Source organism: Citrus sinensis, chromosome 7 (genome assembly GCF_022201045.2).
Source record: "Citrus sinensis cultivar Valencia sweet orange chromosome 7, DVS_A1.0, whole genome shotgun sequence".
In the NCBI taxonomy this organism is placed as follows: domain Eukaryota; kingdom Viridiplantae; phylum Streptophyta; class Magnoliopsida; order Sapindales; family Rutaceae; genus Citrus; species Citrus sinensis.
This window is the reverse complement of record NC_068562.1, coordinates 21,981,333-22,003,671: the sequence shown is the minus strand read 5'-3', so window position 1 is coordinate 22,003,671 and position 22,339 is coordinate 21,981,333. Positions and strand designations below refer to the sequence as shown.

General features: G+C 35.2%; 2 protein-coding genes across 2 annotated transcripts; both read left to right on the top strand.

Annotated features, from left to right (window-relative positions):
• The first annotated feature begins 1,539 nt into the window (after positions 1-1,539).
• LOC102619536 (filament-like plant protein 3) lies at positions 1,540-7,542 on the top strand. Its single transcript, XM_006464880.4, has 4 exons — positions 1,540-2,156; positions 2,364-2,535; positions 3,276-4,732; positions 6,923-7,542. The coding sequence occupies exons 1-4, from the start codon at positions 2,043-2,045 to the stop codon at positions 7,121-7,123; spliced, it is 1,944 nt and encodes a 647-aa protein (XP_006464943.1). The 5' UTR covers positions 1,540-2,042; the 3' UTR covers positions 7,124-7,542.
• Positions 7,543-10,060: 2,518 nt separating this feature from the next.
• LOC102619828 (CBS domain-containing protein CBSCBSPB3-like) lies at positions 10,061-22,301 on the top strand. The gene is made up of 12 exons (XM_006464881.3): positions 10,061-10,769; positions 11,169-11,339; positions 12,871-12,949; positions 13,073-13,186; positions 13,326-13,392; positions 14,861-14,966; positions 15,051-15,109; positions 17,897-18,003; positions 18,088-18,218; positions 18,961-19,043; positions 19,159-19,248; positions 21,748-22,301. The coding sequence occupies exons 1-12, from the start codon at positions 10,334-10,336 to the stop codon at positions 21,925-21,927; spliced, it is 1,623 nt and encodes a 540-aa protein (XP_006464944.1). The 5' UTR covers positions 10,061-10,333; the 3' UTR covers positions 21,928-22,301.
• Positions 22,302-22,339: the final 38 nt, after the last annotated feature.

Here is a 22,339-nt window from a genome sequence, read left to right as displayed (position 1 = left end):
CGTCAATTCTTTTAAGATAAAAAAGGATCAGTATTTAAAAAAAAAATAGTATTATTAAATTAGCCCAAATTGTTTCTTATCTAATAGCTGAGAGTCTCATCCATGGGTTTGGCAACATCTAACCACTCAGCAAGAGCATACTGTGTATAATATTGGATAAAACATTTTAGGGGACATATTATTTATCTAAATTTCACATTAATATTTGTCGGTATAGTTTATGTCTCGTTTGGTCGTAACAAGAGTTATAACTTTAGGCAATGGCTGTGCAGTTGTTCACAAGGGTTCTAAAAATGATAACAAACTATTTTTAATATATGAAAATACTTCGAGAATGGTTATAAATATATTGGATAAATTAAAATTTAGATATTTTTATTATTTATTAAATATTTTTTCAGGCAGTGAGATGGCTACTGACTGGCATCCTCTCACTTTAGTTTTCTCATTCCGCTTCTGAACTTTCAATTTACCCTTTCCACAAATACGCTTATACGCATTATTATTATTATTGCTACTCGAAAGCAGGGAAGGCAGGAACATCCCACGGACAATGGGCGGGAATAACGCCATCACCGTTTGAAAAATGCGAAAAAAAGACACAGCTCAATGGTTGACACTTGGCATTCACATGTGGCAAAGGTATCTGGACTTGCTTTCCAATCATTTAAGAATGTTTGCCCTATTAAATTATATAACATAATAATTGTTTCAATTATTATATGAAAATTTTAATAAATCTGACATCTTAGATTGGAATATAAATGGGTCCCTCTATCTTACATGCATGTAAGATACACTCCTCTCACATGAATAGTGTGTGGGTCCCATACATACACTATTCATGTGAGGGGAATGTATCTTACATGCATGTAAGATAGAGATTGCCTAAATATAAACATGCATGCATATACATATACATACATACATATATATATACATACATACACACACATATATATAGAAATATTACAGCTTGAAATTTTAAAATACGAGAAAGTCTAGAAAAAATTTTAAATCGTATGATTTTAAAAATTAAAAAATATAAGCTTTTAAAATCGTACGGTTTTAAAATTTTTCTGACTTTTTTCGCTCTTTAAAATCTTAGATAAAAAAACTACTGTATGTGTGTGTGTGTGTATATATATTTATCTAATGAGAGATTTCTCACTTGAACACTAAAAAATATATAAATTTTAATATATTAAAAATTATTTTTTATTTATCAATATATTAAAATATGTATTTTTTTTGTTTGTTGATAATATTCTCATTTTATTAAAATAAAAATATCTTCACTAAAAAATTATTATTACATGAAAGAAATTTTTAGGTAGAAATGTCTTCAACTATGTTATTAAATTATAAAACTTTATAACAAATTAAATACGGATTTTATTAAGTCATATAATCTAATAGTAAATTGACCACCAACTTTATTCAATTATGACTTAATAGTATTTCTGTATAAAAAAAATAAAGACAGATGTGAGAGATGAGGTATATAATGGGTATTAAATTAATAAGGAAAGTAAAAGAAAATCATTATTTGTAAAAATCTAAAAATATCCTCTGAGACTGACAGGAGAGAGACATTCTTCCTAAAATCTCTCTCTGTCTATCCCTGCAAAAGGTGTTGTGCATTGAATTTCATTTTAATTTAATTGAATTTAGTCTCCTATATATATAAATAAATATACGTGCGGTTGCTTCTGGAGATATTGTAGAATATTTGTTTCGTAATTTTATTTTTTAATAATATCATTCATAATCATCCACGTAGTGATAATAATGTTATGTGGTCCTGTGTCTCTGTCTTCGTATTGTATGGCGTGAAATTTGGGGGATTGAGTTGGTGGTAGAGCTACATAGAGCGCCAGTTAGATGTTGACAAATTTATTTTGTATCTGAAGCAAGCAATCGGATTACTTGGGATTCAATCGAAAGCAGAGATTGATTGAATTGAGTGAGTGTGTGTGTGTGTGATCATCAATATTCGTCTAGATTTAGATTAAATTATAATTTAGAAAATTAGAAATTAGATGGACCGTCGTAGTTGGCTTTGGCGAAGAAAGTCCGGTGGCGGTGCCGCTGGCGGCGAAACTGAGAGTTCCGGCTCCGTTTCTTCCCTTTCTGAACGGTTCTCCGATGATCAGGTCAGCATTTCTCTTTTCCGTGATACTCAATCAAAATTTTGTTATTTTTTATGCAATACTGATACCACCGTATTGACCAGTAAAGTAATGTGATGCTTGCTCTCAGTGTTTAAAGAGTCAATTCTATTCCATTGCATGAATTTGAACGTAGATCCTCAGAAGTTGGTTGTTTGCTGAGAAAATCTCGTGGTTCCTTTGTGGTTACAGACTCATAGTTCGCAGTCATCAGAGGCCACGTCTAAAGCGCCACCTCTCGATGAAGTAGTCAATGACAGTGTGAAGACTCTAACAGAGAAACTGTCCGCTGCTCTTCTCAACGTCAGTGCCAAGGAAGACTTGGTAAAGCAGCATGCTAAAGTTGCCGAAGAAGCTGTATCAGGTTTTCTCACTTTTTTATTTTGTACTTTCCTTCGTAATTCAATGGGAAAATGATATGCTACTACTAGTTGAAGATGCTTAACTGGTGTAACCCCCGGTTCTTAAGGGACCTTAAGGTAATTAGCTTAATAAAAGGAGCATGTATGTAGATGGCATTACGATGGTCGAATTTGTTAATGGTTCATGATTTTCCTTTTTGAAATGAGATCATTAGCTCCGCTTATGACTTGTTTCTGAGGGCAGGCAATGAATTTATCCAAGACCACAAAATTATTTGGAGAATAAACTTTTTTTTTTTTTTAATTTCTGGTGTTAGTCAATGGATTATTTCTTTTCCTGCAATTGTCAACATAGTAGTTCTTTTGTTCTGCAAAGGAGAGAACGAAAAAAAAAAAAGTCAATTTGTTCTCCTCTTGAGTCTTTTGAAATCTAAGTGGTTTCCTTGGTATAAAATTTGATAGGCATGTGTTTGCTTGCTGATGGATGGTTAAAAATTTTAAATTTAATTTCAGTTGCATACTGCTCTTAGCTACTTGTAAGTGATTTTAGTCATTGAAATCCTGTTTTCCTTTACTTCAATGGATATAGTCAGCTGCTGCTCTGAGGGTTGTTTTTTATGGCTGTGATTCTATATGCTGTTCTCACATCTTTGTCTTCATTTTCGGAGATGAGGACATCTCCATGCTTGCTTTCATAAGTGGGTAATCAGCTTCTTATTTTATTTGCCATTTCAAATGCTAGGCTGGGAGAAGGCTGAAAATGAATTGTCAACATTAAAGCAACAACTTAAGGCTGCTTCTCAGAAGAATTCAGCACTTGAAAATCGAGTTAGTCATCTTGATGGGGCACTCAAGGAATGTGTAAGGCAACTAAGGCAAGCTAGGGAAGAGCAAGAGCAGAGGATCCAGGAAACTGTTTCTAAGCAAAATTTAGAATGGGAATCAAAAAAGTCTGAGCTTGAGAGTAAGCTTGTTGATCTCCAAAAAAAACTGCAAACTGCCAAAAGTGAAGCCGCTGCCTCAGCTGATCGGGATCTCCGCTCAAAACTTGAGGCTGCTGAGAAACAGAATTCGGCCCTTAAGCTTGAGCTTCTTTCTCGAGTTAAGGAGCTAGAACTAAGGATCGTTGAGAGGGACCTAAGCACGAAAGCGGCTGAAACAGCCAGCAAGCAACACTTAGAGAGTATTAAGAAATTAGCTAAGGTTGAGGCTGAATGCCTGAGGCTTAAAGCTGTGGTTCGCAAAGCATCCCCTAATACTGAAAACAAGTCTTTCACTCCTTCATCCATTTATGTTGGGTCTTTCACAGATAGTCAGTCAGATAATGGAAAGAGACCACTTGGAAATGAAACGGATAACTGCAAGATTAGTGACTCGGAAGTGAATGAATGTGAGCCAAACAGTTCAACCTCATGGGCTTCTGCTTTAGCCATAGATGTGAAGGCTGTTGGAAGAAACGTCATGGTCCCTTCTGTAGATATTAATCTCATGGATGATTTTCTTGAAATGGAAAGGCTCGCAGCACTGCCAGATACTGAAAGTAGAAGCTTTTGTGTGGAGGTGGGACCAGCATCTGACCAACCAAATGCTGATGAAACCTCAATAAAAGCTGAACTTGAAGTCTTGATTCACAGGACTGCTGAACTGGAGGAAGAGTTAGAAAATATGAGAGAAGAAAAATCAGAACTAGAGATGGATTTGAAAGAATCCCAAAGGCGGCTGGAAACTTCACAAAATCAGCTAAAGGAAGCTGAGTTGAAGCTAGAAGAGCTGGAAACTCAATTAGCTTTTGCAAACAAATCCAAACAAGCTGTTGAAGTCAAAATGAAGGCTGCAATCGCAGCAAGAGGAGTAGCAGAGTCAAAACTGAGTGTTGTTGAAGCAGAGATGAAAACTCAGCTAGCTCTTGCAAACAAATCGAAGCAAGCTGCGGAGGAAGAAGTGAAATCTGCAAAATCAAAAAAGGAAGCGGCGGAGTCACGACTCAGAGCTGTTGAAGCTGAGATGGAAACTTTGCGCTCAAAAGTTATTTCCTTGGAGGATGAGGTTGAAAAGGAGCGTGCACTATCAGAAGAAAACATTGCTAATTTTCAGAAATCAAAAGATGAGCTTTCAAAAGTGAAACAGGAAATCGAGCTTCAGCATGAGGTCAAGCTCCAGTATTTAGCTGGCTCTAACCAGGAGTTGAAGATCAATCAGGTCAGTGGCTTGTCATTTATGTTAACCTGAATCATATAAGTTCATTCCATTGCTCAAATCATTATGTAGGAAGAAAACCAAGGTTTATTTTAATGTAATTGCTGGCCAACTGGTTGCTGGTTCTTGCTATATTTTACACTGAAGTAGAGTAATGTTTTGCATTTAGGAAACAACAGAGATTTCTTGCCTTAGTGGATTGAGATGTCCCTAAAACAGCCTATTGTGAGGTATCACTTAAAAAGTAACTATCAGGATTCTTAGGGCTAATAGTTTGCCATTAGTCCCTAGGAAATTAGCAGGTAGTTAAAGAATATATTTCAAACAAGCTGTCAGGGACGTAGCCTATTTATTCAGGGAGGCAACTTTGATAAAACTAATATAGTTGTTACTCATGTATTGATATCATATGGTTGGAACTATGTTTAAATGGATCACTCAAGACTATCCAGTGCTTTCCTCTCCCAATTGAGCATTCCTGACACACCATCCTCATTATACTAAATAACTTTGGTCTTTTAACACACACACACGCGCACAATAACTTTGGTCTTTGTTCAATTAAAAAACATGAAGAAATAGTAAATAGAAGTCTTGAAAATGAAATTCTGTTTCTTGAATCTTCAGAAAGTAGATTTCATAAATTTTAATGTGTGGTAGTAACTAAATATAAAGGATGATGTGATCTAAAGTGTTAAATTATTACGGACTCGGAGTATGTAGCTCCTTGATATGAGATGTAATTATTTAAGATTCTGGAGCCAATGACTCTTAGTTTAAGTAAGGCTGAGGGTCTAGAAGCTTGAAGATTGTCCAAAAGCTATTCTTTTCTATGTTGTTCAAGGAGAGACTGTTTGCACTAGTGTGTCCTTTTATATGCACATATAAGTCAATAATGGGTGTGTATAGATGTATTACACATGCATATGTGTATTGACGTGTACATGTACACATGCATATGCACCTCACCATCTCTGATCAACAACAATACACATTCACACACAATTAGTGTATAACATTGTGAAGATTATTGTGTTGATTCGTATAAGGATTGTTCTATATAATCCATAATACATCAATGTAATGGTGCGTGAATGGATACACATAATATATCCATTTTGTATTGTATATTGGCCCTTCTTTAATAATATTTTACATTTCTCCTTTCACACTTTTGGATGGAACCAGTGGGAATATTTTCGGATGCCAATGACGTTTTGTCACATTATTCACATCTTAAGAGAGGAACGAGGTTAAATGAGAGAATATGTAGCGAGCAACCTAGTCGTATTCAAACCAAACATTCTATTACCAGCAAGCGAAACAAAATTGGGAAACACCCCCCACTTTGTCTAGCATTTTCGCACTTGGTGAATTTGATTGCGCTGCCAGTCTCTGGTGGCCCTCACCCTTTTAGTTGAAACTGGGTAAAACGGAGTCTGGTAGTTTGAAGTCGCAACTCTTGGAATTTAAGGAGAAAGTAAACAAAGAGCAGAGAAATTTTGTAGAGAGAAAAACAATAGCGCTGAATCATTTACTTGGGTAATCTTTGATGTTGTCCTTTTTATTGTGTCCTAGCTTCTTATAAACATTAGATGTTACCTTTTCCTTCTTGTGTTTTGTGATAGGTAAGAATTGATCACTGATGGGGTTAACTGAATTGGGCTCTGGATAATAGGCCTACCCCAAATGGAAATGGGACTCAAAAAAATAAGAATTAAACTAGAGTGTCAATCTAGCGACTTTTTTATTGTCTTCACTTTTAAAAGATGATGACCTGAGCTACTTTTCTTATCAGGACATGTAAATATATAGGCAGTAAATAATGTTTTTAATTTCAAATCTGAAACAACAATTGGAGTAGTCGCATAACAATTCCCCTAATTTGGAATGTATATTTTTGATAATGAGTGACAAATGCAAAGAGCTGCCTGCTGTTTTTCCTTTTTTCTTTTTTTTTCCCTTTCTTTATTTGTGGTATAGCTGAATTACTACTTTATCATAAATGCACTCATCACAAATTTTCCTTTGGAAGCAAGAAAATTGATTCTGCAATCTGCATATGAAGATTATTCCCAAGGAAATTATTGACATAGAAAAAAAAAAAGTAGTTGGAAAAATTACAGGCAGTAAATAATGTTTGTTTCAAAAGTAGTTGGAAATTTTCTACTGTATGGTATTTTGCATTTGCAGGAGGAGGAGCTAGCAGTGGCTGCCAGTAAATTTGCAGAGTGCCAGAAGACTATTGCTTCACTTGGCCGGCAGTTAAGATCTCTTGTTACACTGGATGATTTCCTGATTGATTCAGAGAAGCCATTGGAGCATACAGGTGAAGGGAAAAATGGTGGGGAATCATGGAATTTGCAAGCTACTGAATTTACATTCGTGGCATAAAGATCTTGGATACTTAAAAATGTTTGCCATTGACCTATATAAGTCCTTAAGAGGGCATCGGCCTCGCGTCAGCATTACCTTTAAAAGAAGTTGAAATGGGTTTTGAGGTTTTTTTCCCCTCAGAAAAGGATGATTCATCGCGGAAATCAATGATCATATTGAAACAAAGTACTTAAATATAGGTTTTATTTATAATTGTCAAGCAAGGGAATTTCTGGCATTGCCAAAACTGATCGGCGAATCAGCATTTTGTATTCCATTACCACCATACTGTAAATAATGACTGCTGAGGAGCGAGGACACACCTGCATATATTGCAAAAAGAGGATGTACAGTTCCGTTTTTGCATGAAATACAATACACGTTATGTATACAGGGAATCCCACGAGAATTATATATATGGATTTATTTTTAAGTTACATTTATTGTAATTTATAACTAGATATTTCAGTACAAATGTGAGTAACAAAACAATGGGATTAAGTGGACTAATGAACAAATTTTACTTAACTGTAAGTTACATTAAATATAACTTGGTGAGACCCATCTATATATGTATATATACAAAAATGGTTCATCTCTTTTACGACTAGAGTTGGGAATGAGGCGATGTACTTATTATAGCCTAGTACAATAGTAATATTATCACTCTAACTATTGTAGGAGATATAAGAATTGATACATGGAGTCATTTTTTGTTTGATTGATAATCTTATGAAGCAAAAAATATTTTAGCCATTTGCATTAAGCTCAAATTTCCTTTTTACATGCCTATGCCCGCAAAAGCACACATTAAAAGAAGAGGTAAAAATTTATTGCCAGCATACTCGATGAAATAGGTGCTTTTCTCACATATTATGGATCCCATGCCCCCCTCTTCCATAAAAAAAAAATTCATAATTCTAATTACAGAGAATTTCTATAGAATATTAAAAGGTATTGCGTCAGTTATAAAATAAGTAAATGATGTTATGACTTATGTGTATTTATATTAAAAAACTATCATATATGTTGACGCAGATTTCTAGTCAACTTAGAAAATTAATTTAAGCGGGGGCGATCTAACGAAAAGACAGAGAATTAACGTGGTTCGGCCTTTGACCTACGTCCACGGGCAAAAAAAGGCAAATATTTTATTAAGATTGCACTTGCAACTTGACTCCCTCTCTCTTTGCTATCTTTTTTTTTTTTCGATCCTCTACACTCTGAGAGACCTCTGCTTTTATAATTTTCTATAGATAAAGTCTTTTTCTAATTTGAACTCTATTTAACTTTCCTCTATCCTCTATAATTTTAATTACAAAGTATCTCTACCTTTTCATAAGTTGTATACAAGTCAAACTCTAATTAATTTGCTTATGCGCCAAGCAATGCCCTTCTATTGTCCTTCAACGATAGCTCATTTACTTGGACTTGACTTTTCTTATGCGATCCATGATCTAAAACTGGGTCAAGGGCTATCTGGAACCATGACTTCTGCCATCCTCCACTTCTGCTCCATGTTCCTGGGCAAACATGATTCCTACTAGCAAGCATGGCTTCTGGGGCTCATCCCTGGTGGTAGAACCTCTGCTCCCCATTCTTGGGGAGCATATTTTCTGGGGTCAATTCCTGGAGGTAGAACCTCTGCTCCCCATTATTGGGAGAGCACACTTTCTAGGGTTCATTCCTGAAGGTAGAACCTCTGCTCCCCATTCTTAGGGGAATACATTTTCTGGGACTTATTCCTGGAGGTAGAATCTCTGCTTTCTATTCTTGGGGGAGCATATTTTTTGGGGCCCATTCCTAGAGGTAGAACCTCTGCTCCCCATTCTTAGGGAGCACACTTTTTTGTGCCCATTCCTGGAGGTAGAACCTCTGCTCCCCATTCTCGGGAAGCACACTTTCTAGGGCCTATTCCTGGAGGTAGAACCTCTGCTCCCCATTCTTGGGGGAGCATATTTTCTAGGGTCCCAATGCTGGGGGTAGAATCTCTGCTCTCCATTCTTGAGGGAGCACACTTTCTGGGGCCCATTCCTGGAGGTAGAACCTCTGCTCCCCATTCTTGTTGGAGCACACTTTCTGCGGCCCATTCTTAGAGGTAGAAACTATTCTCTCCATTCTTGGGGGAGCACACTTTCTGGGACCCATTCTTGGAGGTAGAATCTCTGCTCTCCATTCTTGGGGGAACATACTTCTTGGGGCCCATTCTTGGAGGTAGAACTTCTGCTCACCATTCTTAGGGAGCACACTTTCTAGGGCCCGTTCCTGGAGGTAGAACCGCTGCTCTCCATTCTTGGGGGAGTATAATTTCTGGGGCCCATTCTTGGAGGTAGAACTTTTGCTCACCATTCTTAGGGAGCACACTTTCTGGGGCTCGTTCCTGGAGGTAGAACCGCTGCTCTCCATTCCTGTGGGAGCATATTTTCTGGGGCCCCAATCCTGGGAGTGGAACCTGGGGGTAGAATCTCTGCTCTCTATTCTTGGGGGAGCACACTTTCTGGGGCTCATTCTTAGAGATAGAATCTCTGCTCTCATTATTAGGAGAACACACTTTCTGGGGTCCATTCCTGAAGGTAAAACCTCTGCCCTCATTCTTGGGGGAACATATTTTCTGGGGCCCCAATCCTGAGGATGGAACACTGGGGGTAGAATTTCTACTCCCTATTCTTGGGAGAGCATACTTATTGGGGGTAATACCTCGCGCTTTATTGACTACTTTATATTTTATACAATAATATAAGTGATGGATATACTAAATTAAATTACACATGTGACACATTTATTTATTAATTGTATTATGCCTTATGTTGTCTACAATTCTCCCCAATTGCCTTAAGAATCCCGTTTAATTGCGCCATGTAATAATAATACTAATAATACAAATGCAAAGGAAAGCAAAACAAGAGGAGTGGATCCCACGAAGGCATGAGGTAGTTATTGGTTATTATTCGCAGGATAGATAATTATTATCCATTTTATCATGAATGTTTTTCTAATTCAAATAAAAACCAAACCACAACCAGAGGCGAGGTGGTGGGAAAAGAGGGATTTGATTCTTTCATTCCCACGCCCGAGACCGAGAGGAGGCCTCAAGCGTTATCCGCCAAAAAAAGAGGCTAAATAAACCCTAACCCCTCCAGGCCTCTAGAGAAAACCAAATCATCAAAATCATTTTTCTTCTTCTAGGTTTTCTTTCTTTTGTTGAAATAATTAAAAAAAAAAGAGAAAATGAGTAGTCAAGGGGGTAGTCGAAGGAGCCAGAAGAGAGCGCCATCCACGTCCAAAAGGACGTCGTCGTCCGAAAATGGAGGAAATCTGTCGAAGCCTCCTTCTCCACAGGGCGAATCGTCGTCGTCTGTTGGCGGGGCCGGCGGGGAGAGGACGGTGAAGAAGTTGAGGCTGTCGAAAGCTCTCACAATTCCGGAGGGAACAATTGTGTCGGATGCTTGCAGGAGAATGGCATCTCGTCGTGTGGATGCGGTTTTGTTGACTGATGCTAATGCTTTGCTCTCTGGTATTGTCACGGACAAGGATATTACCACCAGGGTTATAGCCGAAGGTTTGAGACCTGATCAGACAGTCGTTTCTAAGATCATGACCCGCAATCCTATCTTTGTCACTTCTGATTCTTTGGCCATTGAAGCGCTTCAGAAGATGGTACAAGGTTAGCTACAGCTGGAATTGATAGCTTTTTCACCTTTAGTTATTTTTATTTTGATTGGACAAGTTGCTACTGTGGCTGTATTTTATATTGTAGGGGATTTGAGTGCTCATTGTTGTCGTTTTGGTGGTTATTAGTGCTTATAGGAGTTTTCGTTGATAAATTGTTAAGAGCTTGAAGTTGAGTGATTTGTTTTTTATTCACATTTTATTATGCTAGTTTCTAACGTTTTCTAATAGTTAATTCTCTTTTCAATTAAATTGAGTAAAATGATTCAAAATATTGCTTGATTATGATGTGACATATCACGAGATTGTCTTGCAAACATCATGCTGCAATGTGGCAAATGCACTAATTCCAAATCATCTAGGTGGCATTTCAATTGATTCCTTCTGTCGACAGGAAAGTTCAGGCATCTCCCTGTTGTAGAGAATGGTGAAGTTATTGCCATTTTGGATATCACAAAGTGCCTTTATGATGCCATATCAAGAATGGAGAAGGCTGCTGAACAGGGGAGTGCTATTGCTGCGGCAGTTGAAGGGGTGGAACGCCAGTGGGGAAGCAATTTTTCGGGTTAGTTATTATGTTTTACTTTGGGGTAACATCATTTGCTGCTTGTATAGTTGTTGATTGAAGAATGCTTTTATTAAAAATATTCATAGATGTTTCTTAATTATTATTTAATGAGTATGCTCTATGTTGTCAAGTTTATTCCTTTTTGACCATGAATATGTGTCTGAAATCGTAGTCTTCTAGTCTTCCTTGAATGGGAAGGTTGTGTACAAAAAATTGGTATTTATCAAAATGTTAAGTAATTGTCAAGGACATTAAAGTCTCATAGTTCATATGAAATGGCACAGACTAGCCAATTTACGTACCTTTGGATGGTGGGCTGCGCTTTCTATATTAGGAACTTTTGTGGTTTAACGCAATTTGAGTTCCAGTGACTGGAAATTGCTTTAATTGGTTTGGAAATTTTAGACATGGCTATGGATAGCAAAAGGGGTAAAATTTGTGAAAGTAAGGCTCCGTTTGGTATAGCTTTTCAAATGGAACTTATTTAAGTAGAGTTTTGACAAGTAGAGTTTTCACAAAAAAAAGGCAAAATAACTTATTTAATCTTTAAAAGCTTTACTCAAAAAAAAAAAAAAAAAACCAGCAACAAAAATTTTTATGGAATTAAATAAGCACTTATAACCATTAGATAAGCTATACCAAATAGGCACTAAGACTTTTTATGGTTCATAGAGTTGTTTATGAGCTTTGGTTATTAAATGACTAAAGGACATTGTAATTATATAAAGAGCGGGTCAGGCACATAGAGCAAATTACAGAAAGAAATTCTCCGGAGGAAGAGCGTACTTCTATTCCATGGAGAATGGATGTTGCATTGGATGCCTTGAAGTTTCTTGTTGTAGTTTTGGGAGATGATCTGGGTTTTTGAGATCCCATTGTTGAAAAAGTGGAGAAAAGATGAAGATTTGTGGAGCGCGTTCTTCCTTGGGCAGAATTAATTTTTATCGTAAATATTATACAGTTTATTGATGTCTTACATGATTAAAAATTGAGTGATTTCTTGTGGGAGGAAGAGAAGATAGTAAGACAAAATTACTTTTGGTAAAATGGGACATGGTTTCTCAGTATTGTGAAAGAGGAGGAGGTTCAATGTTTCTGAAATTTGTTTCAAAGAAACAATTTTAATTGAAAAGTGGAGAAACCATCGACAGAAGAAGGCATCATTCTCAGTTATAGTATCAAAATGCTTGTTCTTCCTTCTTTTCTTTGCACTGGTATTTCTATTTTATATTAAGATGGTTTTGTATTTTAAGCAACACTGTCTTTAGAAATATCGAAGAAGAGTAGTTGGATATCCTTTTAATTAGAAATCAATTTTCAAATTATGATTTCAAAATATGACATACTAGCAAAAACTATTAATAAGTACAGCTCCTTTAGAGAAGTATCTGCTCTGGTTAGTTAATTATTTATTTATTTTTTCATCAGCATTCTATCAAGTGTTTTATTTGAATATATGTTGTGGTGTCTCTTATTATGCTTCTTGCGGTATGAATTTAATATTTTTTCCCCTCTTTCTCTATTTCAGCTCCATATGCATTCATTGAAACATTGAGGGAGCGGATGTTCAAGCCGTCCTTGTCAACTATTATCACTGAAAATGCCAAGTAATCTCTGGCTCAGTTGTCTGTTGGCCTCTTCTTTTTGAAGAAACAAAGTTTCTATTTAGATGTCTGGCTGGTTTTTTTCTTACATTTTTTTTCACTCTTTTTGGGTTCCTATTTTCTCAGGGTTGCCATTGTATCTCCATCAGACCCTGTAGCTGTTGCTGCAAAAAAGATGCGGGAATTTAGAAGTAATTCAGCTCTCATTGTGACAGGAAGCAAAATTCAGGGAATACTAACGTATTGTTCTTGTCTTCACAGGCTTTTTATAAGTAAATATTTTGAATATTTTTCTAAATTAATGTCTTTAAAGTGACATTTACCGTTTCTTTTGGTATATAGTATTTGATTACTGTTGTTTTTTACTTTTGTGCTGCAGTTCAAAAGATGTCCTTATGCGAGTTGTGGCACAAAATCTTTCTCCTGAGTTGACTCTGGTGGAAAAGGTTCATTATGAGAATTTAATGTTTAAGTTTGTTCCTCTTTTATTCTATGTGAAATAAAATTCTCTTCTACTTCTCTACATGGTCATTAGTCTGGTTTTTTAGAACACCATGTCAATGTTTAGTTTATTTTCTCATTGAATATTATGTTGTACTTGGTTTTTTGTATTATATTCTTGTGGACGAGATGTATGTGCAACTTAGACATACTTTGGTTCTTCTCTTTTAAGCATTCAATGTTGGATCAATTGGTTCATGACTGTTCTTGTTTAAAAAAGCCTTTGCTCTTTATAGTTAGAATTTTACACTACCTTTCCTTGTGAATGGCCAACTAAAACCCTGTTCAAGCCATATGGCCCATCTTGTTCGTATCATATGAAATTGAAATGCAAAGGCTTAACTGTTTGGCATTTTCCAACTTATGAGGCTCTTTCTGTTCATAGTAAGAGATTACAATTATGTTGACATGTTCCTGCATTTATAAATGGTTCCAACTGTCGGCATTATATAAGAACTCACTCATCCATTGTTTTAAGTAGATTCGAGCAAAGTAAGTCAACGGTTTAATATATTGCCAACGAGAATGCTGTTTAGAGCCTAAAAAAATGCATTCGAGAGAACTAGAATCGATGACTGGGAATACCATGAAATTCATATGGATGGATTTTGAAGGAGGAACAGGGTTTTTGAATATGAACTCACCATTTATGTTTAAAACTGCAGGGATTGGTAGCTGCTAATGATTTTTCATTGTCATTTGATTTCATTCATTTATGAATAACAAAACTTGCAATGCCCCTGTTACCTTTCCTTCCTATGCATGAGAACTAACCATTTTAGAAAATAGAGCTTGCTCATAAGGTCGAATTTTGAACCTTTCATGATAGGAAATCACATGTGGTGAGAATTTGTTAGGACACACATAATTTCTTAGAAATGGTAAGCTCAAATGTGTTGTTTGTTATGCTTAATCACCATGATCTGCTCTGATTTGAATGTAAATTACTGATTCTCGTGTTTTTTTTTCAATTACCTGAGTTTTATTGATCTGTATCTGAATCCTTCATCCCTAGATCACATTATCTTTTTAATCTTTCCCTATCTCTCTATGCCTTAAATGAATTGGCTAATCCATGTGGTTTATGTTGCTCTTTTCTTCCCTTTATTAAACCTGTTGCTTTTATTAAAAAATCTTAAAACTACTAATGAGTCTTACAAAGCCAAAAGTTTATCTTAAAATACCACTTACGAATCTACTTTTCGATGTCATCAAAATGCATGATTCTTTACAAAAATGCCCAGTCAGTTTGATTTCTTTTCTCTCCTGTGGTGGTGGTGATCTTTGGCCTATAATGGATACTCTCTCCTCCCTCTATATACCCAAATCTGTTAGTAGTGTGGCTGAGTCTCCAGAAAACCTTAATTTTGGTGCTCGTTATGATTGCTCTTGTGTTTCTGCTCGATGATTCAGGTAATGACGTCGAGCCCTGAATGTGCAACAATGGAAACAACAATCCTTGATGCATTGCATATAATGCATGATGGGAAGTTTTTACATCTTCCAGTGATAGACAAAGGTGAGCAATGCTTTCTGAAATATGGTCCAGAATAGCCTTTTGTTATTATTACTATTGTTTTGATTCCTGACATCAATTTGTCAGATGGAGGAGTTGCTGCTTGTTTAGATGTTCTTCAGATAACTCATGCTGCCATCTCTATGGTAAAGTCATTTAATTTCTGTTGCAATGGTTTTGCAGTCACCATTTGTGTTGTCTTGAAATGGAACAAGATATGTTTAAGTTAAATCTCACTTAATGATGAAGCTACTGAAGTTAAAAGGAATATATCTATTGCCAATTTAGTAAAGCATTAATAACAATATGAACAAATTTATAATATTATAACAAGATAGAAAGGTGTCTGCATTTCATATATATCATACATATTTTTGGAACAAAATTATCTTGGCATAATAAAAGTCCATCTCCCTTCACTTTCTCTCCCAATATTTCAACCACCTTTTTAACTGTCATCCTCACCAATTATACATTTATGACCAAACATAGATCATATTAGTATCTTCGGTGCGCAATTCACTATTCTTAGCACATTATGGGATATAATATCAAAATAAATTAAGAGATGATTGAGTAAATTCACTTAATAATGTCAAATCTTGTCATCTCTGACTTTCTTTCTTTTACTGTATGTAAAACTGCTCTATTCAAAATATGTATTGATAGTGTTTGACAAATTTCAAAGATCAGCTATGGTTCCAAACATACAATCACATCATGGAAACCCTACTTGAAGCCAATCCTAAATCATAGGGACCTATTAGAAATCAGCAACTTGAAAAATTTCTGTATTCTCATCAATGGAATTTAAAATCCTCTTGGTCTGATGAATCAAGTTTTCATTGTTGTGTTGCAGCTCTTTTTGAGCAAAAACTTTGGTGTTGATTAGGTGATTTAGGAGCTTAAACTAGTTGAATGATTATTTCATGTAATTATTTGAAGTTACCAATAAAATTTAGGTTGAATGATGGCCTCCGTGTTGGATCAACTTGTTGAATGCAGTGTTGGACTAACAACCAAAAGGGAGCCGCGGCTTCCTATATTTTCACTTTGCATTTTTTTTTTGGTAGTAATTGTTTTATTTTTATACATGTTTAAGTGCTATGAGTGGCATTATTGTAATGAGAGAGATCTAACTTGTTGTTTCTACCACCTTGCTAAAGCCTTATTTGGTATTGTGCTGTAGCTTTTAAGCTATAGTTGCTATAGAAAAAAGTTTATGTAGTAAAATACAATTTTTAAATAATGATTTTAACAAAATTAGTAAAGATATAATTGATTTTTCATAATACAAGTAAAATCAAATCAACTTAGCTTTCGGGCTATAGCAGCTAGTGTCTACCAAACACTTTAGTGCTAGAGCTTTTAATAATTTTAACAAAATTAGTAAAGATATAATTGATTTTTCATCATACAAGTGTAAAATCAAATCAACTTAGCTTTCAGGCTACAACAGTTAGTGTTTACCAAACACTTTAGTGCTATAGCTTTTAAGTTAGAGCTGTCCAACATCAATCACAAGCAGGACCTATGAAGGTACATTGTAGGTTAGCATGAAAGAAGGTGAAGACTTTTTCCAAAGAATTCTTCTATTTCATTTATGAGGTTGTTGGTGTGACCATTTTTGCTGTGAGAATGGTCTGTCCCACTTAGATGACTATTCTAATGCTTCATAAGTGTGACAGCTACTCCTTTCTTTTCTTATGTTTGTGTTTTTTGACCATAGTGAAACTTGTGTCTTATATGTGGTAACTTGTTTATTCCTTTTCTGTTTTTGACCTCTCAACTTAATCCCATAGTAGATATTTGCTTTCTTTGTTTTTCTAGTGGGCATTTTAAACATTGGAATAGAATGAAACTTGGTATTTCAATGAAGCATTGGTATAAAGTAATTATTCAGTCATTAAAAAAAAAAGTGAATTTCTGCTGTTGGTGGCTGCCTTGGTCGGAATGGTTGAAGTGGTGCAACAGTGTCATATTTGTTTCTGTTCATTACTTGGTGAAATTGATTACAAAGATATCTCAATGTTTCACTGACCAACTGAAAGTGAAGTTGGGAATCTTGGTTTTACTTGAAGATATAGGTTCATGGGTAAGCTTTTTCAATTTGGAGTACATTAATCATGATCATAGCCACGGATTCAACACCTTTTGTCATAATCTATTTGTGTATAATTGTATAATGGGTTTAGGACATTTGTAAACTTCAAGGCATCTAGTGAACGAACTTAAATGTTTCTATAAAAATAAAGAACTTTATACAGAAAGGGAGATACTGTGAAAGGGTAGAAGAGAAGAAATGGGGGAAATTCAAAGAAAATCTATAACGGGAAGGAAATAATCAAAATTTAATTCATTCACTGGCTTCTTATATATGTTTTTTTTTTTGGGGGGGGGGGGGTGAGAACTTACCTATTATGAAACGAGAATTATTTTTTATAAGTTAAAAAATCCTAGAAAGAAATATTATTATAATTAAAGCTTTGGCCTTTAAGAAAATGATTTGTTTTAATAGTAAACCAAAAACTAATGTTTTAGCAATACAATATCCCATAAAGATAGCTTATTACAATAATATGTCTCAAGACATCCTAACAAATACCGAGTCTTTTGCCTCAAGTTTAGTATGCACATGGGTCTGTAGGATGTCCTGCATCATTTCCATTCTTTTGACACAGACTATGCCCGTGCATTTTCATCTATTCGTGGACGATTTTGGGAAATCTGAAAGTATTTTCATGCTAGGGATATCATCAAGCAAATACATGTAAAAAATATCAAACTAGAAAATACTTATGGGAAAACCTCACCTAGAATTGATAGCAAGCCAAGTTTATAATGCAAGTATAATCATTTTGTTTTAATAGCTTTCATCTTATGTTACAGCAAGTGGTTTGTAGTTTCGAGCAAGTTGTTTTGATCTTTGTTAGGTTGAAAGTGGTTCTGGAGCTGTTAATGATATGGCAAACACAATGATGCAAAAGTTCTGGGATTCAGCTCTTGCGTTAGAGCCACCAGAAGATTATGACACTCACAGGTATAACTGTTGCTGCTTTTATTACTGTATTGTATGCTGTCCTGGTTAATTCCATCCCTAATTCTATTAGGATGTGAATTTCAGTGAAATGTCTGGACTGATGACTTCCGAGGGAACAGAACAAGGGAAGTTTACATATCCGTCTCTTGGTCTTGGAAACTCATTTGCCTTCAAATTTGAGGATCGTAAGGGTCGAGTACATCGATTCAATTGTGGTGGGTTGTGAGAACCTGGGTCCTGAACCTTTACCTTCATATCTTCCTATACTAACTATTGATATCATATATGTTCTGGAAGACTACAAGTAGTTTCTTAAATATCACCTTACTAATCGTTTGAAATATCGGTTATCATACTAAACAATTGCATTCATTGCGTTCTGGCATTATATTACACCAAATATAATATTTTTAATATTTTTTTTCCCATATACTTGATTGTTAAGTGTAGGAGTTTGTACTTCAAAGGTTTGAACCTTGTGTGAGGACAACATGATCCATGTTAATTGGCCGCAACACAAGATAAGGATGCCCTAGCCGCATTATGCCCTCAAATTAAAACATCTTTTGGACTCTCAGGATTGTCATACCAATATTTATCCTGCACTGTGTGACTTAAATGTTATTATTATTATTATTTTTTCTGTTTAGCAAGTTTGAAAAGTTAAAATTTCCTTTGAAAAAATATTATTGTTTTTCTTCATTTAAAGCAGTAGAGACTAAAATTTTAAATTTGTTAACAAATACCATGGAAAATTTGTGGTATAATGTTCCTTAAGTTTCTAAATTGAGATCATAGGGAAACTTGTTTTGGCAATATTGCTTAGGAAATTTCCCTGTATTTTAAATTTGATATATCTGTTGATATGGGTATCTCAATTTGTTCATATAGATGTAAGAAAAACAGAATGGATGCCTCTCCCTGAGTTATAAGTTATCTCTCATCTTTCTTCTCCAGGTACTGAGAATGTAGACGAGCTGCTATCTACCGTCATGCAAAGGATTGGTGCTGGCAATGATGGAGACCGCCCTCAGCTTCTGGTTGGTCTTTAGTATTGTTTAAGTCAGATGTGCTTTCCTTGTTGATGTAACAGTAATTGGTTGGAGTTCTTTTATTATCTATTTATTTTCTTTAAATATCTTTTATTTCCTTTAGTATGAAGATGACGAGGGTGATAAAGTACTCCTTGCAACTGACGCGGATCTTGTTGGTGCAATCAGTCATGCCAGATCGGTGGGACTGAAGGTAATTAATTACCCTTGTTTTTTATACTCTTTGAGTTTTATTCTCTCTTTTTGGGCTCTTTCTCTTTCAAGACTTCTGATCTTAGTGAGTTTTCATGAAGTCCGTTATTTTGACAAAATATAGGGGTATTGGTTGAAGCTTAGCTTTTCTCGGTTAGTTAAAATATGTCAAGCTCTATCATGTTCCGCACCTTAAGGCTTGATCTCTAGGTAACTAAAATTAAAATAGAAATTGAGTTGTTGACATGAAAGAAGAGATTATATGTAGCTTGGTACTACTGATTCTTTGAAACCAAAGATCCCACCATCAGTAATAATTTACTTAAAGATAATTGACCTAAGATAAATGTGTGTGATAAGGGAACTGTTGAGAAAAATTGACTGAGTTTCTCTTACTCCTGAATCATCACATGTGAAGTTATATGTAAAAAAATCTCCTGAAACAGAATAATTATGTTAAAATTTTGAAAGGCACTATCAAATCAAACAAACTATGCTCCTAAAGACTGGCTAATTGATCATGAAATAGGATTTTCCAATATTCTGATTTCTCTGGGGAGTATATTTTTTCCTTTCCACTGTTAGTAATGCCTTAAAAAGAATGACTTTTAAGCCTTTGGTCGTAATATTTGCAAGTTGGCTGTCTTTTCAAAGAAATAGTACAAGTCAATCCACTCTCCAGCTTCTCTTTGATTAAGTGGTCCATTCCTAATAAGTTGGTAATATCTTCTTTAGTTGTAATATCTACAAGTTTGCCATCTGTTCAAATATAAAGAGTACAAGTCAATCCACTCTCAAGCTTCTCTTTGATCAGGTGGCTATCCACTTCAACATGCTTTGTTGGATCATATTGGACAGGTTAAGATATTGCTGATTTATTGCCACAATAGATTTCATGGTTCCTTCCCACATTATTCCCAAGTCATCAAGAATTATTCTTATCCTAGGAATAGCAATGAGGTGGGGTGGGGTGGGGCCGTGGGGGTGAGGAGGCCTACTCCATTGCCCACCTCATTAAAAATTTCACCTCGATTCCCCACCCCATGCCCCAATAAATTTAGTGGGGTGGGGATGGGATGGGGAATCCTCATGTGGGGAAATCATTTCCCCATCCTCACCCCATTTACTTATTTTATAATAAGTATGAATAAATGGTTTCTCTAAATTAAAAAATAGAGACTTAAATAAAATCATTACTATATTATAAAGTATTTAAATTATTTTTAAAAAAATCTCTAAAAGGTTGAAATAATATCAAAATTAAAAAATGTTTGAAGAGAATAGCACCTTGAGAGAGAAAAGAAAACATAGCAATGTTTTAGGGTTGAATAAGAATTATAATGTAGGGTTTTCTTTAGGTATAACTTATTTATATTAGGTAAAAATAAAAAGAAAATTTGTTAACCAACATTGAAATTGATAAAACAAAAATTAGAAAAAAAAATTCATATGTATTGGGATTGGGGTGGTGTTGGGGTTGGGGTGGGGAGAACCAAACCCTACTCCCACCCCATTTCCTATTATATATGAATATTTTTTAATTTTTGTTTTATCAATTTCATTGTTGTTTAACAACTTTTCTTCCAAACCCACCCCATTAAGAAACGGAGATCATTTTTCCCTCATTACCCACCCTATTCTCTAAAAAATATTCAGAATTCACCCCATTTGGGGTGGGGCCCATGGGACTCCAAATCCATGGAGGATTTTGACATCCTTATTTTAACCATCCTTGTGCCATGGTTGAACGAGTAATATTTTAACTAAAAGCACATATTAATAAGAGCACATAATGCTCTGGTTTTTCATATTAATAGTTGGATGGCAGCCCTAGTCCCTTCCAAGTTTATACGGTTGCTAAATTCACGCCCCTTTTACAGAATGTGACAAACAGGAAACAGAATTTTGCTCTTTATCCGCATTTATTTGGAAAGTGAAAAAACAAAAAGTTTTGCTGTTGTACTAAAATGCAAATTTTATATCAAACAACTGTGTTTGATAATTTCTCAAACAAATGAGACTTTTTTATAAAAGGGGTGTTGAGTGATGATCCTACAAACTCTATCAGTCATCTGAAATAAGTTGAAAGCATTATATAACAGTTCCATTGATTATTCTCTTTTAGAATTTATCTCGTAAATTTCATATTTGGCTATCTTTTAGATTTCCAACTATCACAGAAAGCACATGTATGGGATATTATGATTTATAAGAGCTGAATCTGGGTTGAACTCATTATTGAGATTTAATACTAGATTATCCTATGTGGCTGATATTCGAAAGCATTATATAACAGTTCCATTGATTATTCTCTTTTAAAATTTATCTCGTAAATTTCATATTTGGCTATCTTTTAGATTTCCAACTATCACAGAAAGCACATGTATGGGATATGATTTATAAGAGCTGAATCTGGGTTGAACTCATTATTGAGATTTAATGCTAGATTATCCTATGTGGCTGATATTATATGTTATTCTTTCTGTTTCTCATGTTTTAGGTTTTAAGGCTGCACCTGGACAATTCTGAATCAAGCCAGCAAAACAAATCCAAGTCGAGTTTGAGTACAGCCACTGTCCAGCGAACAGGATGGTCATCTTTCCACACTGGTATCTTGGTAGGTGCAGTTGCTCTGACAAGTATCGGGCTGTTGGTCTACATGAAGCGCTCTAGGGTATGAGGTCATGCTGCTTTTCTAAAAGGAAAGATATTTAGGTCATCAAGTTGACTTATCAAGGTCTCCACTTCCATTTGGAGATTTTTGCTGGGCCGAGCTTTTGGAAAGCTGAAGCTGAAAAACTAATTCATTTCAAATGACCATAGAGACCTGAAGTGGTATATACAAATGATAAATGAGTACAATTACGGTAGCAGAATGAATGTCATGTCTTAGCTGAAAAGGGATTAACATATATTGTATCTGTGTTTCAGATGTACTGTAACTGAATTCTCATTTAAGAGAACTTTGATGAGACAAAAAGCCGAAGCTATTCAATCTTGGAGTAGACTGGATATCTTCTGATTTATATGATGTCCTTCATCTGTTCTTCATCATCATTAATAATAATAATAATTTTTCCTTCTTAAAATCA